This window comes from Scylla paramamosain, chromosome 12 (genome assembly GCF_035594125.1).
Source record: "Scylla paramamosain isolate STU-SP2022 chromosome 12, ASM3559412v1, whole genome shotgun sequence".
Lineage (NCBI taxonomy): Eukaryota > Metazoa > Arthropoda > Malacostraca > Decapoda > Portunidae > Scylla > Scylla paramamosain.
The window spans coordinates 4,927,501-4,948,118 of NC_087162.1; the positions used below are offsets into that span (position 1 = coordinate 4,927,501).

Consider the following 20,618-nt stretch of genomic DNA (forward strand, 5'->3'; position numbering starts at 1 on the left):
TCTCTCTCTCTCTCTCTCTCTCTCTCTCTCTCTCTCCCTCTCCAATGTGGTATGTACTTGTTATTGTGTTCCTGTTCATGAAGACGATAGAAGCGACCACATCCTCTAACATTTCGGCGTTTTGTCTCGACTGCTCTCAGCTCGCTGAATTGAAATTTACTTAGGTTTTCAAGAGTGTTTATTTTAGTTATAAATTAACAAGAATTTTATACCATCAGTAGGAAAAACTTGCACGATAATCCGGCTGCTAGAATCAACAATATGGCCTTTGAAAATAGTCCTTATAAGAGAACAAATAATTTAAGAATATGCCCCTGTATATCTTTTAACACTCGGTAAGCTGAGATATATTTCACCCCAGTAATTTTAATAAAACTTTCCAGCTTCTCATGTTCTTCTATTATCTTAGTCATGAGAATAACAGTCAGCTTACCATTATTACAGACACACTGGCCCGAGATGTACTGTGCATCTAAGAAATCTACTCTTCAAAGCAAGTGGAGATTTGGTCTTATACTGAGTGTTCCAAAAGTACTTGTCACATTACGACACTTTACCTGAATAACTATGGATGTTATCAAAATACAATTTATATTTCCTGAAAGCTATTTTTTTTTTTTTTTCTTAAGTTTCTGTACAAAAAAAAAATGAACTCAAAAGTGCAAGAATTTATTTTTTTTATTAAAGTTTTTACGGATGTTCAATGTGCGCGGCGTAGGTTGCACGGCACGCATTCAAACGATAGTCCACTTCTTGCCGAACGCGACCGATTGCCATAATTAACAAAAGAAAGCTTGAAGATTTTTACCTTTTTAAATGCTACCAGTTTCATCTTGCTTCCATCTGTAGTTCTTGATATATGTGTTCTTAGAAAGTGACATATACTTTTGGAACACCCGGTAGTTTACAGTTGTGTTCACCGGCAAATATGTGACTGGAATTGTGTTCGTTACATCATTTGTGATCGCGGGCGTACGTGGGGCATTTGGAGACAAGGAAAATGTGTCCCTTTCTTTAACTTCAGCTCACGTAGACATGTTCTCTTGTTCTACATATAATTCTATATTCTATCTTTCTTATCACAGTTCACGTTGATACGTTCTCTGGTTCTCTATACCATTCTGTTTTCTAGCTTCAGTGTTGCAATTAGTGTTGATGTGTTCTCGTGCTTTTTTTTCGTTTTTTTTTTTTTTACTTTGTAGCTACAATATCAAAACAGAACAGAAAAAAGTCTTGTAGTAAATCTTTTACAGCATCTTATCTCTATACCTGTGTGTGTGTGTGTGTGTGTGTGTGTGTGTGTGTGTGTGTGTGTGTGTGTGTGTGTGTGTGTGTGTGTGTGTGTGTGTGTGTGTGTTTTCTTCCTCTATAAAAGAAAAAGATGTACTGTATGTTTGAAGGATATCGTGTATGCTATATCCTATTTGTTATATGTGCTTGTTTATTTATCCATTTGTTTATTTATCTGCTTATTTATTTCATTCATTAACATGCATCATCCGTAACACAATGACACCTACTCAACAGTTCCCTGCGATAACACTGAGAGCTGCAAGATCAGTGGAGGGAAGTGCAAGCCAGTGTGCCTCGACACGGAGGTGCGACTGCCAGGCAACTGCGGCCAGGGAAGGTGTTTTTGCTGCGGCCAACCTCCCACCGGGTGTACCCAGAGCCCGACCTGCCCCGGCACCTGCTCCCAGACGTGCAAGGGAGTGATCAGCCTTGAAGTTCACTGTCTCGGCTCCTCCTGTTTATGCTGTCTAGGTCAGTCCCACTCACCAGCCGTCACAGAGAATAGATTTCTTTTTCAGATAATCGACTGTCTCTCTGTACTCTTTTATGGTAAATCTGTGTGAAAATAGTCATTGTTTTTTTTTTTTTTTTTATGGAGGTATTTAAGCCCTCGAGAAATTTCTTTAAGAGTAATTGCGGTTTATTATGGAGGATGTTTAATTTGAGAAGAATTTACATAAAAACTATATATATATATATATATATATATATATATATATATATATATATATATATATATATATATATATATATATATATATATATATATATATATATATAACACACGTCATGCCGCTTCCTAAGTCATGGGTAGAGAAATCTAAAGGGACTACCAATTTAGTTTCTGAGGCGCCTTGATACTCCTCTCTTCAAACAGCTCCAAGTTGTAGGCAAGAGGAAAAACAGAAACAGGAAAAGAGTTCTAGAGTATACAAGTAAACAGAATGAAAGAGTGAAGATACTGTTTTTTGGTTGGCTCTTGTACTGGTAAGGTGGACAGAAAGCGAGAGTAAGTAGATACTCTTGTGCAGCGATGCCGTGGGAGGGAGAAGATATACCGTTAGCAAGTTCATAAGAGCGGTAACCGTGGAAATAGCGACAGAAGACATTAAAACATGCATCGTTACTGGGATGAGTGAGAGACTCAGCCAGTCTGTTAGAAGAGAGGAATCGGTGAGACGAAAAGTTATAGATTTCTCTTTAAGCATTGACTGTATGCGTTGACTTATGAAGATTTTAATGAGAGAAACGCTTTGTTAAATTTCTCTGAAGACATCTGATTGCCTCTATTTTTATTGTGAATGATATTTAATGGAAAAGGCCGCTCGGCAAATCTCTGTAAAATTATTTATTCTCTCTACATTGTGAGGCACATCGCTGTACTTGTGAATGAGTGAGAGGAGAGAGGTGTTTTCCTTCTTTTTTTTCTAGAAACGTGAATCTTTCCAAAATGTTTACATCTTTAACGATGTACATAGTGAGTCATTTCCGCCCAGCAGGATGTTTCTTCAGACATGCACTCACGCAGCGGATGGAAGTAGTGGCAGGGGGTTGGGGAGGAGGGTGACCCATCCCCTTTTTTTTTTTTTTCCTGTGTATGAAGTAGCTGGTGATCGCTGGTATGCAAGTTTCTAAGCCCTCCTCAGTTCATTGCAGATGTCAGCATGCAAACATCTGTTCTCTGTGCAGCGTTTGAAAGCACAAGACGCATCCATTGACCTTCGTGCTTTCACTGTTTGCTTGTCCTGTGTATGTTTACCCCGCGTACGCTTATTTACTTTCCCTCACGCCCACATGTATGTAGACTTGCAGTGTTTAAGATGAACATTTTATCCTCCCCCACAGACTGTTCTCCGAAGTCCGAGTGCACAGACGCGAAGGGAGTGTGCAAGTCTTTGTGTGGCTGCGGGGAGAAGGAATTACCGGGTGGATGTAACGGAGGAGGATGCAAATGTTGTGTTGCTGACGTGCTGGAGTGCAAGGACAAGCAAAGTCTGTCATGTCCCAACTGCATTTACGCTCCTCTGTGCACGGCAGACCACATCCCTCAGGAAACATGCGCATCGCAGAAAGGGTGTTCCTGCTGCTAATGGTGCTGGTGACCCTTTAGGCGGACCTTGGGCCACAGAATTTTGACCGGTGAAACTTAAAATCATAGTAGTAGTAGTAGTAATAGTAGTAGTAGTAGTAGTAGTAGTAGTAGTAGTAGTAGTAGTAATAGGATTTGCCTCGTAACTGAGCTGCTTCACTCCATGACTCCATGATTACTAATGATAGTATGTCACTTTATTGCTTCACTTGAGTAACCCTGGACGATCTTACTGAGCAGAGAGAGGAATGAAAGTAAAGGATACAAGCAACCGTCCATCATCACTCATTGTGCCGTCAGTGGCATCTTTCGACTTAACCAACCTTGAGAGGAGGAAGCCACAATAGCTGAAAGATAACTCAGGAAACAGATAAAGGAGAAATTCCATACGCAGCTTCATTAGTTATCATGGACACACACACACACACACACACACACACACACACACACACACACACACACACACATGCACATGCCGATACACACAACCAGCCAAGTGTAGAAGGACGTGGAGATGATGGAGGAAGAATATGAGTGTCTGTCTCCCTGTCCGCCTGTGCCTTCTCATGTGTTATTGTCCGCCTCAATCTCGGGTGTGGGAGAGCAGAAGGTTCATCCCGGTCTCTCCTTACAGCAGGCACGTTCACTTGACTTGCCTCCCCGTCCCGTCCCGTCCCTTCCCTTCCCTTCCCTTCCCTTCCCTTCCCTTCCCTCGCCTCGCACTGCTGGCCATCCTCAGTCACCACGTCAGCCTGGACTTCGCCTGCTGTGGGGAGACGAGAGAAGGGAATGATTGTAGTATAGACATAGTTTAGGAAAAAGTCAAACGTTCAGGGGTATTTTTAGGCTATTATATTTTGTTATTGAATTTTCTTGCTTTTTTTCTTTTTAGTTTCTGCTTTAAATGTTTGTTTGTTTTTTTGTCTTTCTCACACTGTGATGATATGAAAATTACAACTATTTATAATTCAGGAAAAGCTAATTATTTATTCAGATTCTACAATGGTATGAAGATTCTTGAGTTCTTACGTTATTATTATTATTATTATTATTATCATTATTATTATTATTATTATTATTACTACTACTACTACTACTACTACTACTACTACTACTACTACTACTACTACTACTACTACTACTACTACTTCTATCATAACTGTTACTGTGATTATTACACTAATCTGCACAGGGTTGTCAGTTAATTCACGCAAGATATATATCAGTTCTTCAACACATAATATGACCAGTTCTCTTCATTGCAGTTACTCTAATGTGTCATCCACGAACACAAACCTAACAGTCAAACAATACTGGGAAAAAAACAGGAATTCTTTATAGAAAAAACAGACATTAAATAGAAGACTCGTAGCTACTCTCTCTCTCTCTCTCTCTCTCTCTCTCTCTCTCTCTCTCTCTCTCTGCACGGGATAAGTGACGCACGTAATAACAGTGACGGGGCGCGGTTCGTAACGTAGAGTTGTGTGGGGCAATGTTACAATCTCGGTATCACATCACCATCTCAATTGCTATTAGATAACACTAAGGTAAAGCTACTGGGTCTGCTGTTGATGGTTCTTCCTTTGCGTTCATTTGTGTTCCTAAGTTCCCATATTAGGTCATAGGTAGCACTTTTCTTCTTTAGTCTCATCATTGTGGATATTACATGTTTTAAATCCAATATGGTAGTAGCACATTTTTTTTTCTTTAATTCCATCATGGTAGATAACTTTTTTTCTAATTTCAACATGGAAAGTAGCACATTTTTGTTTTATTTTAGAATGGTACGTTGCCCATTTTCTTCTAATTCGATTTCAACGTAGTAGGCGGCACGTCTTGTACTACTCATTTGTAGCTGGGAACACAAAGGATGACAAACTTTGGTAACACTTCTTTTCTTATTCAGGGGCAGTGAGGTATCTACTTATCATGGTGCTGGTGTAGTGGTATATATTATGGTAGCACTGGTGAGGGTGTGCATGTGATTTGTATGTAAAATAAAGGTGTATGCACTGGGTGAATTTTGTTTGTTTCTTATCAGTCTGCTTCGAGTTTCGAGGCATGAAGATTGTAAAGATGCTTGGGGAGGTATACTGTCACGTGACTTCCGTGTATTAGTTTCATTGCTTCAATGTTGCATCTCCTTTCTTTTTTAAAAGATTCTGGCCCAGAAGGAAAAATCCATCTATTTTGTAATTTCCTGGTTACTGTTTTTCTGAACTAACTAACCAAGTGCCTCACTCCCCATCTCCTCTCCCATTCTTGCTGCACAGGACTTTCTACTTCCTCTAACCCTTACACTGTCAATTTTGCTAATGCAAGGGCTAACCTAGATATTTCATTTTCATCTCTATCACTGCTAAATTTTGAAACTCTCTCTCTCTCCCTCCCTCTCTCCCTCCCTCCCTCCCTCCCTCCCTCTCTCTCTCTCTCTCTCTCTCTCTCTCTCTCTCTCTCTCTCTCTCTCTCTCTCTCTCTCTCTCTCTCTCTCTCTCTCTCTCTCTCTCTCTCTCTCTCTCCTACAACTCAAACTATTAAAAAGAACAAAGGAGTATTCCCTCCTCCACTCCTCCCGCAGCCTTGCTGCACAAAACTCTTCCTTCTCTCATCCCTATTATGTTCTCTCTAATGCAAGAGTTATCCAGTATTCTCAGTTATTCACCCCTTTCTCTGGCAAACTCTGGAACTCTGCCTGCTTCTGCATTTTCTCCTCCTTATGACATGAACTCTTTCAAGAGGGAGGTTTTTTCTTCTACTCCTATTTGGAACTCTCTATGGGACCTGGCATTAAGTGGGCCTTTTTTTTATATACATTTTTTTGTTGCCCTTGGCCAGTGGCCTTCTTGCATTAAAAAAAAAAAAAAAACATGGAAACTAAATTGGTTAAATCTTTTCACTCTTCCTGTAATTTCTCTGTACGAGTGGCATTATGATTTTTTTTTATTTAACTAATTCATCTGTTCTTGCCTAGACTTCTTCACCCGCAGAAGAAACTAAAAGTATTACACCTTATTTTCAGACTAAAGTCATTTGTAACTTAGAAGAGAAACAAACAAATAAAAGGGAAAAAAGTTTCACATCACCATTCACACTTACTTTTATTTTATTCTATTTTACCTTAATGTTATTTTTTTTTACAGACTAATTTTACACCGTAAGTTATTTCACCAGAACTTAATAAAAAAATTTTTGAGAAAAACAGAACAAGATTAAGACGTTCATCACCGCGTCGTCGTCATCCACGAATTGTTAAACATCACAATGAGAAGTTGACAGGAAATCTCACGTCCCCCGCAACATTGTGTAAATAAACAGTGGTGTGAGGGACTGTGCAGGAGGAGGAGGTGAGCGGGGGGTGGGGGGGTGAGGGAGGTGAGAAGGAGACGTATTATTGACACCTGCTTTTCTCTTTGCTCCGTCTCTCCCTTTTTTTTTTTTTTTCTCTCTCTCTTTTTTCTTATTTTCTCGTAGTGAGAGATTAAGATTTCTCTCTCTCTCTCTCTCTCTCTCTCTCTCTCTCTCTCTCTCTCTCTCTCTCTCTCTCTCTCTCTCTCTCTCTCTCTCTCTCTCTCTCTCTCTCAAGGCAAGACATCTCATACCTCAGCAGCGACACAGACCAACGAACCTCATTTACTCACTTTACCTCAAGAGAAACTTTTATGAGCGTAGATTACACAACCTCCTCCCCTTACCCTTCCTACCCATCTCGTCTCTCTCTCTCTCTCTCTCTCTCTCTCTCTCTCTCTCTCTCTCTCTCTCTCTCTCTCTCTCTCTCTCTCCTTTCACTAGCCACTCACAGCAGCCTTGAATCAGATGAATGCTACACCCAAAAGCCACATTTAGCATCACTCTTCCGACTTTAGTCCTTTGAAACTTATCTGATTCTCGTATTTTCATTAATAGCCGCACTATATTGGAAAATTCCTATACGGTTCACGCCGAGAGTATTTCAGGGTTAGAGATCTTTATGGTGACTAATGCAATCTCAGTCCAGTGCCTAAATATAACCTTTACTAAGCGAAGTTATAAAGGTGATGTGACTAGAGACATCCTGTGCTCTTTAATAAGGAGGAGTCACAAGTTGTCTCCAGCCCCGTGTGACTCATAGATTCCATGAAGGTTATAAGAAAACGAACGAGGAGAGATTATTTCGTTTGGGATAATGATTCATTTTATTTGTATGATTTCCGATAGCAAATATTTGAGGCGTGTTATCTCATCTGTTGCACACGCGGAAAGACCTTTATCAATATGTTACACCACACACATGATTCATGAGGGCGGTGGCGGTAAGCGGAGGCGACACCAATTAAAGTCTTGTAACAGAAAACCTTATTCACAGTTCAAATTCAAACGCTCCTCATATATCTCATTGCGCATTCTTTTAGTACCAGCAGTGAGAATATCATCTTAATATCGTGCAAGTAGCAGAATAATTCACTCCGTAATAATTCCTCCATGGGTAGTGTTTGCGTTCATTCTGACATACTCAACGTTATGTCACTTTGGCTTCAGCATCATTCATCTAAAATAAACAAGGATGTAACTATCTTGATCTTGATATTTGGCTTGGGGCTTTATATCCATGCAGTGTAATTCAGTTCAACCACTCTGCTGTAATTCCCTAGCGGTTTATATGTTGGGTATAACTTTTCTTTCTTAGTGTCTTGGGTAGTGCTGCTCTTTTGCAGAGTTTCTAAAGCAATAATAGCAACAGGAACATCTTAATACTATGGAAATTAAATTAATTCATCTGTACTCATTACTCCGCTGTTAGTGTTTCTCCTGTGAGCGTTTATTAGGGGGTACTAGATAGGCTTTTCATGCTATTTGCAAGCAATAATAGTAACGAGAAGTAAGTATTGTGAGAAATGCATAGATCCTTCTATTCTAATTCATTTATGGTTAGTGCTTATTTTAAATATAGTAGCAGGTAGTATGTGTCGCGAAGATCGTTTAAAGTATTAATAGTGACAAAATCTTAATTTTGAGGATAGCTACTGCAACTCGACCCCAAATAATAAATACCTCTGCAATTATTCACCCGTGGTTTGTGTATGTGCTGGGAACGTATATTTAAAGCTAATAGACGGTGTTTTCGTTATGAGCGTTTTTTTTTTTTTTTTTTTTTTTAATAAGTGATGATAGTAACGGGAGCATCTTAAATGAGTGAAAAGTGCAGTTCCACGCCTCCGTAACTCATCCTAGCTGGCAGTGTTTGTGTTGTGGCCATGGCGCGGCTCACCGTGCTCAGCTGCTCCTGTTGCTTGAGGGCTTTATGGACGCCAGAGGAGGTGAGACAACTTACCAGGTGCACCATTTACCCTTGGAAACTTGATATTAACACCACCATTCAGTATTACCTACCTGGTGGTGTTGGCGGCGGACATCAGGGTGAAGTGGGTTGGGTCTTGGTAAATGTCGCTGGACTTCACCCACAAACGGCCCTTCTTTTAATGTTTGGCGCACCTGATTCCCTTCCAAGAAGGTTCTGTAGGGTGTGTGCGGCCTTCTAGAATGGATGTCCGGTGGTGTACATGTTTTTGCATAGGTGTAGTGGGTGTGTTCATCCTGCAACAGTCAGGGTTAGGGGTCCTCGCAGTATCGAGTGACTTAAATCAAAAGTTTCCCGGTAATGATTTTGACAGGACACGTGAGTGAATTAATTGACTGTTGTGATTTATTTCTGTGCCAGTCTCTGTTTTTCTCAGTGATTGTGTGTGTTACTTTGCAAGGACAAGCTTGTATTCTTCGTTGTTTTCTCTTATGGTGAAAGTGCTTTCTCTTCCCTGGTTTGTTTATTTGTGTGAGGGGAGCAGGGTAATCTGTCCTCCTCTATTACTCATTTTCAACATAAGAACTCTACCTCATTTTTGTTACTTTTCTCTTCCCATATCATCAAGAAGCTTATATATCTGTTAGGAAGTCAGGGTTCTAGGTGGGAGTGGCACACACCTCATCTCTGCTTCCCCATAATGGCCAGGATGACTTCCTACAAGCTGCATCATTATAGGGGAATTCCATTAAATTTTATTTTCTCCCAAAATCATTTAGATATTTATAAAATATTAGTACAGAGTAGGATAGTTAACTTCCTAAGTATAGATTCAAATAGCTACTGATATAACTTTGCATCATAACTTCCCTGCATCTCCCTTGCTCCTCCCTTGTGTAGGCTGCCATGATTTTTCTTTCTGAAATTAATGGAAACAGATACTTTCCCTCCACCACCATCACTTGAGTCACTGATTTAGAAATGGCAGTGTTACTAATATATATATATATATATATATATATATATATATATATATATATATATATATATATATATATATATATATATATATATATATATATATATATATATATATATATATATATATATATAAAATTAATGTTTATGATGAGTTCATATTTCTGCAAAATAATGCAGTAGGTCTATAATCAACTGTATGTATACAGTATAACATAAGTATATGTTTTTGCTAGTGTGCAATCATGACAAATGAGTTTACAGAAAGAGAGGCATATTTATGTGTGTTACTGTATGAACTTACCTATCTTGTATCCACTCCAGCATATTCACATCATAGTCTGATTTTCAGAATCAGACAGAAGGAACAGAAAAATCTTTCTGCTAGTCACTATCTAGCATGGCCAATTAATCCCAGTTTAACATAATTCATTTCCATGATGCTTGCAAGGGGAACATGGCACTTTGAATAAAAAAAGCGACCCATTTATTTCCCAGTTATTTTTATGCATTTCCCTGTATAATGTAACTCATACATGTATTTTGCTTTGAAACAGATGGATCAGCACAGAAGATCACAAGAAATAGATAAAGTGTTACAGAAGGAAAGAGAAAGGCTCCGAAGACAAGTTAGTAAAGAGTAGTTTCTCAGAATCCTATAGAATGAAAATTTACTAATGGTTAGTTTCAAGTAACAAAAATATTACATTACTAACCTTTAAAATATATTGTGTATTTTCATGTAATGTCCTTTTAACTGTGGATTTTTTATATTTTTTTAATATTTTTTTTATTTATTTATTTTATTTTTTTTATTATTATTTATTTATTATTATTTTTTTTTTTTTTTATTTATTTTTTATTTATTTATTTTTTTTTTTATAAGTTAACATATTCCAAGTATTAGATGGACAGGTGACCAATTTCAATCATAATTTGCCAGAATCTGAAAGATAATTGTGGAATTGCTCCTGTGAGTAGAATGCTGTTATGTACTGTAGCTTACTGGTGGTGGGCTATATTTTCCACCTCAGACACATGTAAATATTTCAAAAAAGGATTGCAAGATTTTCAATAGAATTTTCTATAGGTTAATGAACCACAGATTGGTATATTACCACATTTGCCTTCATATATGTATAAAGCAAATCTTTATTAGTTTTACCAATTAATTAACAGTCCTGTGATATGAAGGTTAAACCTAAGAAGTCATATACTCAAAGTCTAGGCCAGGCAAAGAAAAATCAAGATAGGTCTCCTTTCATGGTGAAATTCATGTTCACTCTGCAGTGAACAGGTGCAGGATGTAGCGTGGGTAGTGATGACCTTGCCATCCTGGTCCTAACAATTGTGCTCCCTTATATATGTTATGAGTGTAATTCACCATGGTCAGTCTCTTGTGACCACCAGCTTTTACCCTCCCAGAAAGAGCTTAGTTCTTATAGAGACTGATCTGTGTTTTATGCTAGGATCTCAAACATAGGTACTACACATCCCTTGCTCTATGGGGTACAGTAATAAACTCACTGCCTATGAAAAATTTTTTGTGACCTAAGTAGGGTTCGAATCTATGCCTCTGAAGTGGCAGGGAAAGACACTGCACTGACCTATAGTGTGGTACTGTATGTTTATGTTCATGTGTGCTACAAGAGACCTGAAGTGGTCAACACCACACCCTTCATAGTAAACCAAGGTGTGGTATATATATATATATATATATATATATATATATATATATATATATATATATATATATATATATATATATATATATATATATATATATATATATATAAAGAGGAAAAATATATGAATTTATGTACCACAGTGAAAGGTAGTTCCCCTATCAAGCCAGGCTCTTGGTGAATACATGCATACTTCATCTGGTTTGCATTGGTATCACTTAATGGTTTCACTGAGGACAACTCAGTTTCAAAAATATAAACAAAATTTATAAAAGCTTATGAGATGGGTGAGGCATTTTTACTAGATGGTCACAAAATTTTGAATACAAGTTGAAAGACAGAGTATGAACCATTGGAAATTTAGTGTTTCATAGTGATACATGTTATGAAGTTATTAAGTTAAAATGAAGTGAGAAAGGGAGTGGGGATACGAATTCTCCATATTTTTCTGAAATGATGGATCAGTGAATGCTAAATTGTTGTAGACATATGAAACAAATTTTGAAAATTAATATGACAATTATTATGCCATTTGTATTTTATTTGAACTTATCATGAAATAGTAGGCATTTTGCTACAGCAACACTCGAATGGGATGCATCCATTTGCAGTGTCTCATGAGGCTGAAAATATAATACACTGTAGAACATGAACCTAGATAGTGGAATGAACTTCTTGCTTTACCTGTTAGTCTTGATAATGAAAGAATGAAAGTTAGTTCACTGCAATCTTTAATCATTGTATACAAGGTCTGTTTAAGAAGTATCCAACCTTAGGCCAGAAGAAAAAAAATCTTTCATTGTGGATTCCAAGTCTGATCTTTGAAGTCAGCATCTTATAACTTCACACATTCAACCTAGCAATTTTTTTTCATTGGTAGAAATATTCCTGACGTCCTTTTGTAAAGTGAATGCCAGATTATTCATCAGTGTAATTATAAAATACCAAAATGCTAGTCCTTGCCAACCAGGGTACCATCTTTACAATGGTTAAACCATTCCTTAATATCTGTAACCCACATAGCATTATTGCCAAACACCTGCTAAATCTTAATAAAATTATTTAAGTTTTTTGCAAAACCTGATGCAGTTATGCTGGTCAACTTACATTATCTGTTGTTGGTAAAGTGAAAATGCAATGATTATGTGTTACACAACTATGAACAGCTGGCCACTCTACCGCAAGGTCCACCTAGCATTTTCAGTTGTTCTCCAACTAGCCAAAAACTCCTTCATTAATGGAAAGTGTCAAAATCTTTCAAGATCTAACTCCCCTCGTGACTTCTAGCATCTAGCCAAAAACATCTCCAATAACTTTGCTTCTTCTTTCCCTCCTTTATTTCAACCAGATGGCACCACTGCTGTCACATCTATCTCTAAATCTGAACTCTTTTCTCAGACCTTTGCTAAAAACTCTACCTTGGATGATTCAGGGCTTGTTCCTCCCTCTCCTCCACCCTCTGACTACTTCATGCTACCTATTAAAATTCTTTGCAATGATGTTTTCCATGCTCTCACAGGCCTAAACCCTCGGAAGGCTTATGGATCTGATGGGGTCTCTCCTATTGTTCTCCAAAACTGCACCTCTATGCTTGCACCTTGCCTAGTCAAACTCTTTCAACTTTGTCTGTCAACATCTACCTTTCCTTCTTGCTGGAAGTTTGCCTACATTCATCCTGTTCCTAAGAAGGGTGACCGTTCTAATCCCTCAAACTACCGTCCTATTGCTTTAATTTCCTGCCTATCTAAAGTTTTTTAATCTATCCTCAACAGGAAGATTCTTAAACATTTATCACTTCACAACCTTCTATCTGATCGCCAGTATGGGTTCCGTCAAGGCCACTCTACTGGTGATCTTCTGGCTTTCCTTACTGAGTCTTGGTCATCCTCTTTTAGAGATTTTGGTGAAACTTTTGCTGTTGCCTTGGACATATCAAAAGCTTTTGATAGAGTCTGACACAAAGCTTTGATTTCCAAACGACCCTCCTACAGTTTCTATCCTTCTCTCTGTAAATTAATTTCAAGTTTTCTTTCTGACTGTTCTATTGCTGCTGTGGTAAAGAGTCACTGTTCTTCTCCTAAATCTATTAACAGTGGTGTTTCTCAGGGTTCTGTCCTGTTACCCATTCTCTTCCTATTATTCATCAATGATCTTTTAAACCAAACTTCTTTTCCTATCCACTCCTACGCTGATGATACCATCCTGCACTTTTCCACGTGTTTTCACAGATGTTCAGCCCTTCAGGAAGTAAACAGTTCATGCAGGAAAGTTACAGAACGCCTGACTTCTGATCTCTAAAATTTCTGATTAGAGCAGAGCAAACTTAGTATTATTCAATGCCTCAAAAACTCAATTCCTTCATCTATCAACTCGACACAACCTTCCAGGCAACTATCCCCTCTTCTTCAGTGACACTCAACTGGCCCCCTCTTCTACACTGAACATCCTCGGTCTGTTCTTTTCTTATAATCTAAACTGGAAATTTCACATCTCATCTCTAGCTAAAACAGCTTCTATGAAGTTTGGCATTCTGAGACGTCTCTGCCAGTTTTCTCACACCCCCCCCAAGCTGCTAACTTTGTACAAGGGCCTTATCCGTCCATGTATGGAGTATGCTTCACATGTCTGGGGGGGTTCCACTCATACCGCTCTTTCAGACAGGATGGAATCCAAAGCTTTTCGTCTCATCAGCTCCTTTCCTCTAACTGACTGTCTTCAGTCTCTTTCTCATCGCCGAAATGTTGCAGCTCTTGCTATCTTCTGCTATTTTCATGCTAACTGCTCTCCTGATCTTACTAACTGCATGCCTCCTCTCCTCCCACAGCCTCGCTGCACAAGATTTTCTTCTTTCTCGCATCCCTATTCTGTCCATCTCTCTAATGCAAGAGTTAACCAGTATTCCTAATCATTCACCCCCTTCTTTGGTAAACTCTAGAACTCCCTTCTTGCTTCAGTATTTCCACCTTCCTATGACTTGAACTCCTTTAGGAGGGAGGTTTCAAGACATCCTTCAATTTTTTACCATCACTTCGGACCCTATTCAAGACCAGTATCTCAGTGTGCTTTTTTTTTTTTTTTTTTTTTTAGATTTTTGTTGCCCATGGCCTGTGTCCCTCCTACATAAGAAAAAAAAAAAAACATGAAACACTACAAGTAATGAACTTTGCTCAATGCATTCATTGGGGAATGGGACAAGTAAGAAGGAGGAACCCCCTACCCTCCTCAGACCCCTCTTACCTCCTGCAAACCATCCCTCTCCTTCCTTACCTCTCCCTTCCTCCAATGAATGCTTCAAGTGAAGCTCACTACTTAAGTTTCATGGTTACAATGTTGCCAGCCTTGGCAATGCTGGGTTGACCTCATGGGAAAGTGGCCAGCTGTACATTGGTTGTCTAGCAAGAAGAATCATTTAATGCTCACAAAGATGTACTATCATGCTTGGAAAAGAAAATAATACTAAATACATTTTGAACAGACTTTGTATGTTTTATTCATGTATACATAATTCACTTACACAGTAAGTGTTTGTTAAATCAAAAGTATCTAACCATTTTACTAACCTGTCACCATTTGTCTTGCATCAGTGTTAGTCATAGTTTAACACAATATTAAACTTTCCCTGAAAGGTTAAACTCCTCTTGTTGGGGGCTGGGGAGTCTGGCAAATCAACCTTCCTGAAGCAGATGCGCATCATCCATGGGTATCGGTTTGGGCACGAGGAGATCGACGAGTATAGAGAGACCATTTACAAAAATATTGTTATGGGTATGAAGGTAAGTTATATTTGCTGTCTTTGACAGATCTAAAAGCATATATCATTAATTTTACTTAGTTATCTATATATAGTCAACAATGAATGTCTTATGTTCCAAATATACAGAAAAGGTCACATGAATCCTGACCTCAAAAGAATTATATATATATATATATATATATATATATATATATATATATATATATATATATATATATATGTGTGTGTGTGTGTGTGTGTGTGTGTGTGTGTGTTGCATATAGTATTCATATTTTCCTCACACACTATACATTAAGTTTCACAATTAAAGAAAAGGACATAAAAATAACAAAATCATGATTCTGTAAATGCAATAATTATAAGCTCCATTGTAGCTTATAATTTCACTCATAGGTTCTGGTGGATGCAAGAGACAAACTTCGGATACCTTGGGAGGATGACACACGAGAGAGCATTGGAAACCATCTCATGAAGTATATGTCATACATGCCACTAGACAGACAAGTGTTTCTGGAATATGTTCCAAGCATCAGGGATCTCTGGAAAGATACTGGCATAAGACAAGCATACAACAGGAGGGCAGAATTTCAGTTGGTTGGTATAGCAGAAAGTAGCTGTTTGTTATAGTGCTGATGTGGCATTGCTGTTAATCCATTGCTATATTCCATGATTTAATTGCTTTGTGTCTGCTTGTAGAAGTTTGCGTATGTACTTGTTCTCAATTATTTACATTTGTATTATAAAGAACAGTATTGCATCAGATATTGACTGATTAAACTACAGCTTTCTAATTAATTATTTAATGTAGATTCAGTTTTGTTATTAGGGCTCATTAAGTTAACTAATAATACCATTTAGTGTTTTTAGTGTCCCTTTCCTAAATGTAGAATTAATCTTAGATATTTTGCCCTTCCAGACTGACAGTGTTTCATATTTCTTCGATTCCTTAGACAGAATAGGAGTTTCGGTAAGAAAAACTTAAATTTCTCTGCCACAATAAAAAAAAAAACTTTATAAATCAGGTAGTAAATAAGGCTGCTAATTTAATGCATGCTTACAAATTCACATAAAGATTTTTTTCCAAACTTTAATTAATGCACTTCCACCAATACTGACTTTAAGTGATTGATTTATATCTCAAAGCCTGAAAATTTTCTTCTTCAGATAAATAATGCAGCTTTCAGTTTGAAGTAATACTAATTGTGTGTTCCATTGGAAGGAAACTCACCATGAACAACTTAATTTCTAATAAAGCATATGTCCCTGACCAAGGGAAAGAAATAACATTCAGAGCAATTTATTAGTCACCAGGATGGGTTTATCATCCACTGCCTGGGGTTTACAGAAACTAAAACTAAATGTTCTTATTCAGACATAGACTTGTGTCTGTAAAATAACATAGCCCTTTAATGAGTTAATATGATGGTATAGTGGCAAGAATCATATTTTTCATTTATGAGGAATTGTAATTTAATACTTAGATGTGGATTTTTCTTTTTATAGCTAAGATATTTAAAATTAAGTCATTGTCACATTGTAAAATCACTTGTATTTTTTTTTTATTTTTTTTTTTATCAGATTTACTTATTTATGCATTGCATTTCAGGAGTATATCCCCACAGAGAAAGATATTCTTCATTGTCGCAAAGCCACCAAAGCAATCACAGAGTTCACCATTCCCATCCAAAATGTTCCCTTCCTATTTGTGGATGTAGGAGGACAAAGAACACAAAGACAAAAGTGGTTTCAGTGCTTTGAGAGTGTTACCTCCATCATCTTTCTTGCCTCGTCATCAGAATTCGACCAGCGGCTCCTGGAAGACAGGTGAAGTGTTGCTTTAGTAGCACTACAAAAAAATTATAACATATCATAACACATCAAGTAAACCACATCACTTAACTGTCAGACTACAAAAAGTTATAATACACACATTTACTGCTAAATATGAGTAAGTTTTTTTAAACAGATACCATAGATAGATGGTATTAAATAATGCATGAAAAAGAAGAAAAAAAGGAAGTTAGTATATGTCATTTGTAATCAAAGAAGTAAAATGTTTACATCTACTTATCAGTTTGGTATTGACCTCCCTTAAGTTTCCAGTTAGAAGCAACATGACAAATTTTTAAATCTAATAAACATTACTAGAATTACATCTTGTATCATTATTTAAAGATTATTTCCTTTTTAAGTTTCAACATTTTGTTTATTTCTTCCTTTCATGTTCTTTATTTGAATTATATGACTGGCTAATGTGAAACCTCATTCCCACAGAGTCACAAATAGGTTAGAAGAATCCCTCAATATCTTCGGGACCATAGTCAACAATCGTAACTTTCGTGATGTTTCCATAATTCTCTTTCTCAACAAGACAGATCTACTCATTCAGAAAATCAGATCAAGACAAAGCAACATAGCCCATTATTTTACAGACTTTGTGGTAAGTGCTTATTGTTACTTTTATTAAGATCTTATCAGAATGAAATATGACATTCTCTGTTTAAAAGCTTTAGCCTGCTTACGTCAATTTATGCTCAGAATACTAATATTTAATTATGCAAATTTGATTTTAGGATGTTTTTCTTCATTTGTAAGCAAGTGATTAGAATTTGTAGGGATATTGTAGTACAGTGGAACCTCGATTACCAAACGCCTCCCTTTTCGAACCAATTGGTTTTCAAACAAAATTTTGAACTCATAATTGCTTCAGTTGCTGTACCATAATTTGGTTCTTGAACAAAGTTACTTGATTTCAAATATTAAAAGACAAAGCAAGAGCTGCCTTTTATTACTAATGTATAGTTTCTATAAATATTTCCTTCGTTTTTATGTATTTGAAGACAGTGGGTAAGACAGTAATTCAGTCTTTGAAATAAGTTAAATGTGATCCTGTTGAAGAGCCTTGATGTACACAAACAGCTCTTGGCACTCAGTAATCCCATGCCACCTGCAGTTCTCTCGGTAACTCACAACGCCATCGCTACTGGACAATTGAATTTTTCCTGTAGCTTTTCTCAGTTGCAAGATGTCAAAGTGATGATCACCTTCATTTTGGCAGTGAATTAATTGCTCCTCTCTGTGTCACTCTGTAAGGCTTCCCTCACTAGATCAGTGACAAAGAGAATACCTGCACAGTCTAAACAGTATCTTCTGATGAGTTTTGTGTCACTAAGTTCATTCAATATGTCCTATTTGGATAAATAATTTCTGAAATGGAGATGTTGTGGAGCAGCCATCTTGGCAATGGGAACATCTGTCATTAGCTGTGAAGACTGGTGTCCAAGAACAGATTACTCCATTTTACATTGATTTCGACGTAAAATAGTTTTGATTTCTGAACATTTCATGTTTTGAACAGCATTCAGGAACAAATAAGTTCAAGAACTGAAGTTCCACTGTATTTAATTATTTTATTTTTAAATCAAGTTTTATATTGTATTTATATTGTATATTGCTGGCAAGAAGTTGAGTCTTGTGATTGACACTTATCACTTGTCCTGCATCTTGCTAGTTTAGCAATACACCTGTCATGCATAACTAACCAAGTCATTTATTTATTTTCAGAGTGACAGTTTGTGAGTTTCCTTCCAGATTTTATTTTGTGATTACTTGGTCTCTGTCAGGATAGAATGACTTTGTGTTTTAGGTTTGAGAAGCATGTCATCCACTCTTGCTTCTTTTAACTGATCATCTTCATGTAGGCACACGTGTCTACTCACTACATTTAAAATAATGTTTTTTTTTTTTTTTTTTTTTTTTTTTTTTTTTTTTTTTAGGTCCACTGGCCAGGGTTAACAAAAAAAATTCTAATACAAAAAGAACCCATTTAAATAAGTTCCCAAAGCAACATCAGATAGAATGATCAAATAACAGCATAAATATCTTGAAACCTCTCTCTTGAAAGAGTCTAGAAAGAGTCCAAGTCATAGAAAGGAGGAAATACTGATGCAGGAAGGAAGTTCCAAAGTTTACCAGAGAAGGGATGAATGGTTGAGAATACTGGTTAACTCATGCATTAGAGTATTGAGTATAAAAGAATAAAACTGTAGTTTTTCAAATAAAACATACGTATCTTTGATGTTTTAACGATGTGTTACACTTTTGATTTTATTTTTATAAGCTAGCCACAAAATCACTATGTCATAGATACACATACATTAAAGACATCTTTGAATATTAGATAAAAACAAAATGCGTTCATATTCTTTGAGATGTCATGAAGCAACAGCTATCACAAAGATTTCTTTCTCAACAGGGAAATCCACATGATGAGAGATGTGTCCAGCAATTCATCCTGCACAAATTTGTGGAGCAGCGAAGAGGAGACACTACTCGCCGCCCTCTCTTCCACCATTTTACAACAGCCGTGGATACGGAAAACATTAAGGTTGTGTTCAATTCTGTAAAAGATACAATACTTCAAAGAAATTTAGAAACACTAATGCTTCAGTGAACATTGTTATGTTTTAGGAAAGTGGAACACCTTTATACAAAATGCAACTTAGATATACATAGCTACTAGAGACTTTGTACAGGACACAGCAGTTTGTGAAGGGAAAGCTACATACAGTGTGGAAACATGTTTCCTAGTAAAACATTGAAAAGTGTATGATGATAATCTTTATGTTACAGTTCTGTCTGCTTCATGAAGGTACACAGTACTGTGCTATACCATGCCTCATTCATTTATAGGCAGATGCTCAGTTCATGTTATGCCACATCAGCTTTCATTTAGTACATTATAATGGGATCACATCTGTTGAAGAAAGATTTAATAAGTCCAATATTTTTGTTATGTCCAAATCAGGCACAAGAAATAAGGTAAATCTTGAAATGTGGATGTCACGGCGGAATAGTTTTTATTTTATAAAACACGCAACTTACTGCACTGTATGAAGTATTGGATTTTATTATATTTTCACTTCACCAAGAGTTGTAGGATGTGGGCACCACATCTGCCTTATGCTGCACAAGAAATAGGTTGATTTACAGCAGTTTGGAAAAACACATACATTCCGTATTTTGTGGCTTAAAAGAACCATTTATTTCTTTCTCTTTTTTCTTCTTTTCCTTCATTATTCTTTTTCTTCTTTGCTTTATTTTTTTCATTTTCTTCTAATATTCTTCCTTGAAAATTTATTGGAAAATTCCCATATATATGTTTTGTAAGAAAGAAGCGATACTTTAAGGCAGAGGCTGGCATATAGACTCATATCTTTTACAGCCTCTAATACTGATAGTTACCATATCATTTGCCTGTTACAAATATTTTTAACAATTAAGTATTTTATTTAATCATACTGATATGCTGTGAATAAAATTTTCTTGGGTAGATAATCAATTATTACAGGTACATCACCAACTTACTGGCCACTGGTGGTCCAGCACCTCAAGAGGGAGGTTGTAACTCCCATAGTCAGCAAACTAGTTTATTGAGCAAGACACATATGGTGCTGTGTGTAGCATGAACTCACTTCCACTTTGTAGTGATGGCCCAGTTGTACAAGATTTTTTTTTTATTTCTCACATTTAACCTTAGCTATA

The 20,618-nt window shown here is 36.9% G+C and overlaps 2 protein-coding genes across 4 annotated transcripts in view; both read left to right on the plus strand.

The window, feature by feature from the left end:
- The window catches only part of LOC135105554 (keratin-associated protein 5-1-like), a 13,306-nt gene extending 7,907 nt beyond the window's left edge, over positions 1 to 5,399 (plus strand). For both annotated transcript variants that reach the window (XM_064013760.1, XM_064013762.1), the window contains exons 5-6: positions 1,528 to 1,764; positions 3,139 to 5,399. In XM_064013760.1, coding sequence (XP_063869830.1) covers positions 1,528 to 1,764; positions 3,139 to 3,383 — 482 coding nt within the window. In that variant the 3' untranslated portion in view covers positions 3,384 to 5,399. The remainder of the gene's footprint in view (positions 1 to 1,527; positions 1,765 to 3,138) is intronic.
- Positions 5,400 to 8,518: 3,119 nt separating this feature from the next.
- LOC135105555 (guanine nucleotide-binding protein subunit alpha homolog) lies at positions 8,519 to 20,242 on the plus strand. Of its 2 annotated transcripts, XM_064013763.1 has the most exons (8): positions 8,520 to 8,676; positions 10,193 to 10,264; positions 14,947 to 15,093; positions 15,468 to 15,668; positions 15,991 to 16,041; positions 16,681 to 16,898; positions 17,349 to 17,514; positions 19,330 to 20,242. In XM_064013763.1, the coding sequence occupies exons 1-8, from the start codon at positions 8,614 to 8,616 to the stop codon at positions 19,525 to 19,527; spliced, it is 1,116 nt and encodes a 371-aa protein (XP_063869833.1). In that variant the 5' UTR covers positions 8,520 to 8,613; the 3' UTR covers positions 19,528 to 20,242. The 2 variants fall into 2 exon arrangements, with proteins under 2 accessions (XP_063869834.1, XP_063869833.1); XM_064013764.1 differs by lacking the exon at positions 15,991 to 16,041 and having other exon boundaries at positions 8,519 to 8,676.
- Positions 20,243 to 20,618: the final 376 nt, after the last annotated feature.

Bases quoted from the DNA above. Each gene is read 5' to 3' on its own strand.
- LOC135105555 (XM_064013763.1), top strand. From the start codon at position 8,614: ATGGCGCGGCTCACCGTGCTCAGCTGCTCCTGTTGCTTGAGGGCTTTA. The intron at 15,094-15,467 runs GTAAGTTATATT...TTTCACTCATAG, and splicing joins ATATTGTTATGGGTATGAAG to GTTCTGGTGGATGCAAGAGA. The intron at 17,515-19,329 runs GTAAGTGCTTAT...CTTTCTCAACAG, and splicing joins ATTATTTTACAGACTTTGTG to GGAAATCCACATGATGAGAG.